Source organism: Microtus ochrogaster, linkage group LG1 (genome assembly GCF_000317375.1).
Source record: "Microtus ochrogaster isolate Prairie Vole_2 linkage group LG1, MicOch1.0, whole genome shotgun sequence".
Lineage (NCBI taxonomy): Eukaryota > Metazoa > Chordata > Mammalia > Rodentia > Cricetidae > Microtus > Microtus ochrogaster.
In genome coordinates, this window is record NC_022027.1 from 28,240,941 (window position 1) to 28,251,722 (window position 10,782).

General features: G+C 42.9%; 1 protein-coding gene across 2 annotated transcripts in view; it reads right to left on the reverse strand.

Moving 5' to 3' along the window:
• The window catches only part of Corin (corin, serine peptidase), a 186,708-nt gene that overhangs the window by 53,912 nt on the left and 122,014 nt on the right, over positions 1 to 10,782 (reverse strand). For both annotated transcript variants that reach the window (XM_005359323.2, XM_005359322.2), the window contains exons 7-10: positions 8,958 to 9,065; positions 6,712 to 6,822; positions 4,535 to 4,651; positions 1,933 to 2,040 (exon numbers count right to left, since the gene is read on the reverse strand). In XM_005359323.2, the coding sequence (XP_005359380.1) occupies positions 1,933 to 2,040; positions 4,535 to 4,651; positions 6,712 to 6,822; positions 8,958 to 9,065 (444 nt within the window). The remainder of the gene's footprint in view (positions 1 to 1,932; positions 2,041 to 4,534; positions 4,652 to 6,711; positions 6,823 to 8,957; positions 9,066 to 10,782) is intronic.

The window sequence follows — 10,782 nt, forward strand, 5'->3', positions numbered from 1 at the left end:
CCTTTTCTTTCTCCCTGCCAGCCCCACCTATCCCTCCTCCGCCTATCCCTCCTCCGCCTAGCTACTGGCTGTTCAGCTTTTTATTAGAGCAAGCAGGTGCTAGGCAGGCAAGGTGAAACAGCAACACATCTTTACATAGTTAAACAATATTCTATTTTGCAACAGTTGGGGGCCATTACATTAGGAGCTATATTAAAGGTTTGCAGTATTAGGAAGGTTGAGAACCACTGCTCTAGTAAAAAAAAATAAAATGTACAGAGAAATATGAAAACCTTCCACATCCAGCGTCAGAGGAGGCACAAATCCATGCACCAAGGCATGGAAAGGAGCGAGCAGAGATATGCATGGGGAACGAAGGAGCTGGGGAGATGCTAGGGAGAGTGTATGTTGGAATAACATGAAAAGAATGAGGTAACTGTGAGTCAGGAGACTACAGGGTGTTCCCTGTGCTGGAAGTTACCTCCAGTAAGCTAGAGACATGATTTCTGTCTTCTCCCTTGAAGAGGACAGAGACCCCTGTGTACCTGGAACATTGTATACTCACTGCAAGTTCTGCTTAATGTACAAGCCAGAGCTAGCAGCTGGCCCTTCCTGAGATTTTTTTTTTGTAAGATGACACTGTACTCTAAATGTTTAGAATTTGGGGGAAAATTGGGATTTTTTTTATTTATTTATATTTAATATGTACGGGTTTTCTGCCTGTCTATCTCCGTGCACAGTGTGCATGCAGTGCCCACAGAGGCCAGAAACAGGCGCTGAGTCAAGGGTTATAGGTATTTATGAGCCACTGTGGAGTTGTGGAAATCAAGCCCAAGTCTTCTGGAAGAACAGCCAGTGCATTTAACCACTGAGTTATATGGTTAAGCCCTACATTAGTAGATTTTGAAGTGTTTCAAATGCAGAGAAGATAGTATTTTCCATTTCTCTTCTCCCTATATACAGCACAGGCTAACGTTGTCCTGTCTACGCTTTTAGTCTAACCGTGTCATTCCATGTCAAACAATGCTGAGAATTTTAATACTAAGCACATGTCTTTGACATGACTCTCACAATTCAGAATTATTCATCCAAAATTGAAAGTGAAATAAAAATAAATCACTCTTTTTAAAAAAGATCCAGACACGATTGTGACATGGAATCAGTGAACCCAGAACACACTCACAAATATATTTACAAATATAGTTCTATGTGAATATATAGTTTGGATATCCCTGACTGGGAAAGTGGTCAGTGCATCTTTTTTATTTCTCTTACTAAAAATTATTTTGGGGACAATGTCTCATATATACCAGGTATACACCAAGTAGCTAAAGGTGACCTTGAATTTCTAGTGTTATTGTCAGTCTTCCCTCAGCTAATCTCTACTGAAAATTAACATAGAGACAGCCACCTGCTTTCACCATTGGAGCCACTGCGCTGGCCCCAAAACATATGCACACAATGATTCCCAGACCGTGATAGCTCACCAGTGTGTTTGGAACAGGGGGAACGCATCTACTGAAAGACTAGACTGACCAAATTTCAGGAGACCATTTCAATGAGTCTCCTCTCTGCCTCTTGGATGAAGTCTCCCGTTTGGAAGCTGTGCTTTAAAAAGAAGAAAGATAACATCTGCCCACAGATGGAGCCATGAAAATAATTTATAGGAGCCGATGTTGAGCTGAAAGTGGTGGTAATGACATTAGGCAATGTGGATTGATGGCCCATCCGCAACCACACATTTGTTTCTTATTTACTTAATGAAGACCATTTTGGTTCTTTTCTGCTACCACATGCAACCTTTAGACAAAAGAAAATGCCTATATATATATATATATAAATGCATATATTTTTGGAGCAATTCCAAACCTCAGTAGTTTATAACGATGAGGTATGAAGAGGCTGAACATACTGTCTGTCACAAAGATTGTCTGTGTCCGCTGCTGTACTTACTACAGTTCCTCAGGCCTCCGTCCGAGTCACACGCAGAGCTACCAGCACATGTATCGAGGCAAGAATTGTCAAGGCATCCCTCATCTCCTTCTGGACATGGCGTCTGACCTGTGGAAGGGGAAAAGCCCGGTAGCTTTCAGCACCTGCCAATCCCAGCCCTCCATCTGAAGGACTAAGAATGTCTCCTGGAGCCGTAGAGCGACACAGCTTTAATTTCCTTCCCGTCTCGCCCCAAATATTGAACACATATGGAAGAGGTGTGTTCTGGGCTCACCATCCCGTCAACTAAATACAGCCCAGTATCTGAAAGAATTCCGTACAAATGAACAAAAAAGAGGCAAACCGCACTAAAGAAAACAACAGATGGCTTCTTCTAGGGGGAAAAGCATAGCTGTCTTTACAAGGTGCCCATACAACGGTGCCCATTAAATGCAAACGAGGGGAGGGCAAAAAAAGTAGCCCGGAGATATTGACATTCTGGGTCGTAAACAACATCTCAAATACTCATTTGCCCCCAACTCTCCAGATAAAGGAAAAAACGCTTTCTCTGGTAATCACCAGGGCATCAAAACGAATGTCCCATTTCAAGGATCCGTTAGCATGGTGCAAGTCTTCCATAGCTGCTACCCATACTTTTTGTATCCTTGCAAAGTATCAACAGCCGAGCTCTGAGGACCTAAGATCAGGGCTTCTTCTTCGCAAATGAATGGGGGCGGGGAGGCGGCAGCCTCCGCCCTGATGGCTTTTCCTTAAGGTGTGTGGAGAGGAAACTGTTTTTGCCATTGATTTCCTGGTCATTGGTGGCTTAAGTGGATAAGGTAATAAATTGCTGCCCATTCTCTTTCCATCTCTCCCCGGTTATTATGGTCAATTACTTTCAGACATGCCATCTGGAATCCGGAATATCTCGTAAGGCGCTCTAAGCAGCCATATATGTACATATGCAATCATGCTTATCCATATTTCTATGGCATTGTGTATTATACTGGAATTCTCCCTCCAGTCCTACTAGAGTGAAATGCTATATACTGCCACCTTGCAGAAATGGTGTCACTCTTGTCATTTAAAGCTATCAGGTCAGGGGCAATTTTTTTTCCCTCAAGGCAACTTTAAACATTTTTCATAAGTGTAAGCTCTTTGTGACATTTTAGGACATCATGCAGCCAATAGTTCAGCGAATATTAAGTATCTGGTTTGTATGCAACAAACCAGAAACTGAATCCTGGAAAACAAAAGCATAAGGCTCCTTCTGTGAATGTCAAAGTCTAACATGGATGGTGTCGTGGGCTCCACCTCACCAGGCTGTGAAAACACGGCTTTACCAGAGGTGTTTATCAAGAAAGTTGAAGCAGACTACCTCAGGAGGGCAAAGCTACCCAAAGAAGTGGGGGAAGTTGTCCTGAGAAGGAGAGAAGGACCTTTCTGAGCAGGAACACAACAGAAAAGAAGCCTGGAGCAAAACTCACAACATGGTCTTCATTCTGCAGCCTAAACACACCTTCCACTTCCTGTTTCAAGACCACTGGCCGGGTAGTGCTGTGGGCCTGCCATGCTCACGGGAGCTCCCCTCTTCCTCGAGAGCGCCTCTCATTCTTCAGCTTGACACTCTAGTACATCTCCATTACAATGTTTTTCTGGGGGCTGTCAAGCCTGCGGAAGCCCAGCACCCTGAATTCCTTGCCACCTGTACTACATGATTGGATATCGACGGTGAGCCTCCCCATCTCGTGAGACTGTCAGCTCCGTCGGCTGTTTGGTTAGACTGAGTGCCCACATTAGCTGTGTGAAAACAGGCCATATTTATTCACCTCTCACCAGGCACTCGCCCCACACAGGACTTATCATCATCTGAGATGATATGGAAACTGTGACCTAGAAAAGTGGAGCGACTCCCCTAAAGCCACCCAGATAGCAAGTAGTAGCAAGAGGCATGAAGATCAGCACAAGGGTGCAATGGTCATGCTAATCCCCCTGTGCAATGTTGGTTGTTGATACCATACAAGACAACACAATATGGAGGGGGTTATTAAGTTTGGGAATATTCTGTCAACCACATGCTGGGAGGTTTCCAGACAAATCGGGTCTTAAAATAATCAGTATATAATCAGTATGGAACTTGTGTGTATATATATATAATCACATTTAAAACCCAACATGTTCAATTCCCATCATGCGTGGATATTATGTTCTTTTTTTAAAGTATATTTAAGCCTGTTGCTTGGCAATGTGAAACATTAAACTGAGTCTTCTAACATGGCCAAATTAGGATGCAGTTACACTTAATTTCACAAGCCAGTTCCTTCTTTTGGGGATCTAATCATGTTTAATTGCATGCTACACACTGAAGTCTTCTCTTTAAACACTGGAAGACTCAACAGAATCCGAGCGTGTGGCTTCCTCTCTAGCCTCAGGGATGAGTTTCCCGCCTGTGCTGCTTAAGCACTCCATATTCACCAAGAGAAAGGGGTGACCAGGAAACCTGGAATCATCTGTAAGGAAATCCTGTTTGAGCAACTTTCTGATGTTCCTTTTCATTCCCCCAAAGAAAGAGCCACCGAAACAAGGACGCTCTGGGGGCTGGGGACACTGGGGACACACTCACGGTCACCGCAGCTCTCCTCGTCACTCCCGTCCTGACAGTCTTCATCTCCATCACACCGGAAGCTGCTAGGAATACACTGCCCACTTCTGCATTCCACCAGGCCCTGGCTGTGGCAAGCTAGGGGAGGCGAGAGAACCATCACTTGGCTTACTGATGCCCCTGCTGACCATACAAATGATGGCCACCTACCAGGTATCACCAGCAAATGCTGTGCTCTGTGTGCACAAGGGGAGGGGGGCGCTACTTGATTTTCTAATTCCGAGAGTTTCTGGAAGGTTTTCTTTCCTTCTGGAACTTTCTCTCCATTATAAAAGAGCACTTATTAAGAACTGGGTGCTTTTGATGGTACAGTCAATGATTGAAAAAAACACTTGCAGTTAATAAGGGGTGTGTTTTGTGGCAAAAACCGTAGTAGGTGTGCCTGACACATCAAGTTCAGATCCCTATGAAACAGATGTCATAGCCATTGTTTTACAGATAGGGAACTGTAGTTGAGAGAACACAGCGCTCATTTCTAAGTCACAAGGCTGCCGGGAGGCAGGCAAAGACTGTGAAAACAAGCTTGTCGGACTTTACACCAGACCTTTCATTCCACAGCTTCCTAATCTAACGAGGCAGTGAAATAATGTGTTTGAACAAAATCCCAGGATACCTACTGCACAGTGAATGCTTCATCGTCTGACTTTTGTTTATGGCTGGTATTTGAAAATGGGGTGTCTGGTTACCTTTAGCTTTTTGATTCTTGTGATTTCTCAAAATTCTAAACTTTCAGCATTTTCTAGCATCAGAGAAATGCATGTGTCATGTGACCTCAGTATTTGCTGAGTTATTATCTAGTGTTAAGACCCACTTCTTGAATCAAGGCTCCCCACCAAATGTTTTCTTTAGCCCATCACGGCCTTGCTCTCCTCAGTCCTTTAATACAGCCACTGGATCCCATCAGCTTACAAGGCAAAGACTTCAAATTAAGTAGGAGAAGAGAAAGCCAGGTACCATGATCATGAAATGTTTTATGCAGCTTCTCATCTGTCAAAATACAACTGTGTTATCTGCATTTCTATGTTTGCCTCAATGAATAAGCCAAGATAACATTCAACTTCATATGCAATATCTATGGGTTCTAAGTTTACAGATTCAGCTAATTATAAATAAAAAATATTGAGGCAAATATATTTGTATTAAACACAGACAGAGCATTTGCCTTATTACTGCTTCTTAAACAATTTGGCATAACAACTATATAGGAGCATATATATTATACTGCATTTTTTTTATGGGAACTAGAGATGACTTGAAGTACACAGGAGACATGAATGGGTTAAATACAATACCATGCCTTTCCATATAAAGATTCTCAGATTGTGATATCCACCCAGTGTTCTGTAATCAATGCACAGGGAAATTGTGTGCCAACCCTTTATACCAAGTGGACTGAAAGATTTCATTCAAATATATATAGTAAGACATGTCACTTTAATCATTTCAGATCAGTTGTACTATTTCAACATGTAACTGTTACTATTAACTTTTTTCATGTCTGTCTTCCAAGGACAACATATTTTCCAAGTGGGAGAACATGGCTAACAATTGTTAGCTAACATGGCTAATAATCAGAATTGTTACGAGTCAATGTGAAAACAAGTGTCCCTATATCTAGAAACATAGCCTGCTATAAAATAATAATTACTATCAGACTCTCTCCATGTTACTATAGGGTCATAGCGTGCTCCCTTCTTTCTGGCAGCTCTCCCACAAATGGCTCCAAAGAACACGCTTGGAGGCTTAGCTGCTTGTACATCATATGCGGAGAAAAGGGGACTCCCTGGTCTCTGGGAAGAGAATTGCCTTTGGAAAGCTCCCAGAAACATGAAGGATCCAGGAGCAGCAAGAGAAAACGCAGGCACTGCTGGGTCAAATCAGCCAGTTTAAGCTTGGATTTGGAGGAGAGAGGTGTGAGGTCACAGCTACATTGATACTGTTCTCACACCTCTTGAAAGCTACCTTCATAGACAGAAGACGGAATCAGATTGATAGAACCAAAGTTTAAGCAATCATCCTCCCTGCGTGCTGTTTACATAATGGACTTTAGCTTCAGTGCAGTCTAAAGAGGAACAACAACAACAAAAAAAAACAACAAGCAAACTGAGACTCCTCGGGGTGGCGATGGAGGCACTCACAGCAGTTGATCTCGTCAGACTTGTCCACACAGTCAAGATCCCCATCACACACCCACTCAGCTGCGATGCAGCGTCCATCCCCACAGCGGTGCTCTTTTGTGAGGTTGCAATCTAGAGAAAAGGAAAGATGATGAAGATGGGGAGGAAGAGAGTGGGAAACACTGTGACTTGTGCCTACAGCTCTGGCTGAAGAGAATCTACTCTCATTGTTTCTGTTCCATCACTAACATTCCTAGGATGGCTCCAACCAAGCTCACATGCTACCTTCCACCAAGGCAAACCCCGCTGTCCACATTCCTGGGGGCAGACTCATTTGTTTCTCGGGGCAGGTGTTCTAATTGTTGGCATGTTTGGTTTCCCTTATTTAGGGGGAAAAAAATCTATGACTTTTCCAGTGAGTCGTGTGACCAGAAGTAAGCTTTGAGGTTCCGGATGCAGAGGGTTGATCCATGTGTCTGTAACAGGCCCGCTGGGTTTCTAAGAATTACATCTCCCTGGCAAGCTGGAAAGATGAGTGTCTCCTTATGTCATCCCCCCTGATGCTAAGCCTGGATTTTCTACTGGATTATCTGAATCTATAGCTCATGTTTGAAAGAACTGCTAGGTAAGAAAGGAAAACCACTACTATTTTCTTATGATTTCTTTGCATCTGGGTATCTATTCTGCCCCAATCCACGCATTTCTGGAATATGGCAAGTCAGTGAGATCACTAATTAGCAAGCTTCCTCTCTTGCAGGGAAGAATTCGTAGACTACTTTGCTCTGAGGGCTATTGTGACATAAATATAATGGTCCTATGAATGGTAAGGGTTCAGAAATAGCAGATGCAATAATGAAAAAGTTTCACGTGTGTCCATCAATGTGACCACTGTCATAGCCTCCCGAGCAACAATGAATCACCAAAGGTATTGTAGAAAAGTAAACCAGAGAATGTGGAAGGCATGGTGTGGAGGAAAATGTAACCACAAGAGAGGATGCTTGGGCAGGAACCAGGAGATCCACCCTTGCTCAGTCCACTGCAGACAGAGTGCAGAGCAAAGACTGGTCCAAGGGAGGACTAAATGCTGCTAATTTATGAAGACATCTTGAAAGCATAGACTTTACAACATCTGCTCATCTTCAGAGGCCTCTGGTACTAACAGTCCTTTTCACACATGTACACTACCCACTAACACACCCACCTTTCAAACCCCACCTACTCTGGCACTTTCCCAACCTCCCAGCTGTTCCTTCATTGGAGAGGAGGGGAAGGGTGTAGATTAGATGAACTGTAAGGGTTCTTCACACTAGATTCTGTGATGGGCAAGATTATAATTTTCACCCGTTCTTTGTCCGAAATCTAGACAGTCCCACCTATATCTAATAATTAGTTCGTAGATTGTACACTTAGAATTTTTAATATTTTATGGATGCAGTGGGCAAAAGTTAGACAATACACCTAGAAACTACCAAATTTCCCCACTTGGGGCTATCTGCTGACCACATCCACTCCAAGACTTCCTTTGCCTTACACTCCAACTCTTTCTAGCATCCCTTTAGATAATCCCAAATGTTGACTATTGTCCAACACTTGTCTTTGTTCCAGTTTGCCCTTTGGTACATATTACAAATTTCCTACTCTCAATAATATATTGCATAAACATGTAAAGCTAATCACAAGCTATAAAGATCAATAACCGAGAGTTATTTCGCTGGTTTAGATTCCAAAGACATGATGCAGAATTAATATGTGCCTTCAAAGGAAGGCTTATGTTTGGAAAAACAAAACCTCAGCATCTGCACATAAAACCAATCTGTCATCCAACCCTTGGTACATACACCATGCACAGACTCACCAAAGACTGTGCTGTGGGGGGTGGGCGCCTTGGCCACATGTTATACTTTATAATGTACCTCTCAGCAAAGTTTTGCTCAGGAGCTCAAAATCCAAACATAAGCCCAATGTAGCCAGAAGCTAAACAGAACAAAACACAGGGATACACTAGCACTTCAACAATCCTGCCGTCTTTCCTCTTTCTGTCCCTAACATCCCCTTAGTGCGGCAGTTAGGTAAGAAGTAGGGTACAGAGGCAGAAGACATAGCCGAGACCAGTGTTTAACCTCTTCCTTCTGAAGAGGGAAGTTGGTTGGTTTGATTTGCTTTGTTTTGCAACCTTCTAGTCAGACAGTGAACAGACAGATACGTGTTCTTGGTCATAAATGCCTGTGGTTTCTAGTAAAATCCTTTGAGGCATCCATGCTACTTACCACAGTTTTGCTCATCGCTCAGATCACCACAGTCGTCATATCCATCGCACACAAGGCTGTGACTGAGACACTTGCCCGTGTGGCAGTGAAACAGGTCCCCACTGCAGTCTGCGGACAAGGAAAGTGACAGATGTGTCATCAGAGCAGCACGCCACACTAGTGTCTAACTGGACAAAGGCTAAAATGGGAGGGAAACCTCGCTGCTGACCTGACCCTGCCTATTGTCTTATAGGTACGGAGTTAGAGACACCCAATGGCTGGCAGAGTCACTGAAGAACCAGGACCAAGACATTGATTCCCTAGTCAAGTTCTCTTACCACTTTCCGGAAGTTTTTATCTGACTTTTACTTAACGTGGTGAGCCTACCTTTAGTATCACAGGCTAAGCTCAATAACACTTATTACCCAAAGTCTTTGCCACCTGTTTTCCAGCCTCCCTCCAAGTTCTAGTGTTCTAAAGCCCAGGAGAGTGACCATAGTCTCTGACAATCTTAAGAGAAACAAAGAATAAGCAAAAGGAAATGATACCAAATACGGAGGCATTTGATCATTATATAGTGTATACATTATTGAGTTATCACATCGTACGCAATAAGTATATACAATTGCTGTGCCAATTTAAAATGACAGCTCTTTGCTATGGATCAGTTAAACAGTTCGTACACATCTATTTCAAAAAAATTTTCTTCTGTGAGGAACTATCTCAACTTCTAGAATCACCTCATCTTAAGAATGGCATGGGCCTTGTAGATCCTCTGCAGTGATTTCATTACTTACATGTATACAGAAAAATTTAAGCACTTTTTATTTTTTTTATTTCTTCCAACCTGAATAATTTTCAAGCAAGGATGGAATAATAAAGGAAAATATAGGAATGAGAAAAGGTGTTAGTCTTCATATTGACAATCCTGCTTCCTCCTACGCGACAGAGGGAACTGTCTTCCCACGCTGCGCCCTTCTGCTGCGCGTGATTGACAGCTGAGCCCAGGAAGGTCATGACCTTGCTTGCTTTTGATATCCACAGGGCAGAGAAGGGAGTGAGCATTGAGAAATGTGTAGTTTTCTGAGAGTGCTTAAAAGGTCTTTTCATTTTCATTTTGCTTAAATCTCATTATTTTTAGGAAGTCTTGAATTAATTTGGTAGAACAAGCATTAACCCGGGAAACAGTCTGCTCAACTCAGCCACAGCGTAAGAGTCCATGCACCTCCCGGAGAGGAGAGGGAAAGGTTGGAAAACGTGAATAACATTCTTCTCAAGCAGTGTGCTTTACTTTTTCTGATGGTAGGAGCACTAGGGAATTAAGTACTCCATTTAGCATTTGATTAACCAAAGAACACACCAGAAATTTCCAGAAGTTTCTGTGTCTTCTGGGAAGCCTGTTCTGGATCTTTGGTATTCTATACCAAAACACCTCAGCAGAGATGTCTTTAAGATTAGCACTGTCATTTGCTAAACTACCACATAAATGGTGTTTGTTTTAAAGAATCAATGCACCTTCCCTTTGGCACCTCCTCAGTGAGAAGATCCTCTCGGAAGTTAGATACCAAATTCTCTGCACTCAGAAAACAGCCTATGATTTCCGCACCACCCCTCGGATGGGTAAACACTTGAAACCCTAACCAAGAGTACCATGCGGCCAGGAGCCCACAGCAAACAGCAGAGATCACAGTGGCTCCTTTTATTGGAATAAATGTTTATTTGAGCTGAAAAGAGATGTGGTCAGCGCAATTTGGGGCCAACAAATCATAATTTTCAAAAGGTGCTTGCTGTGATTTTCTTGCTCAGTTCAAGCATAATTTTTGCCTGGACCTAAGTTAGATTTTTG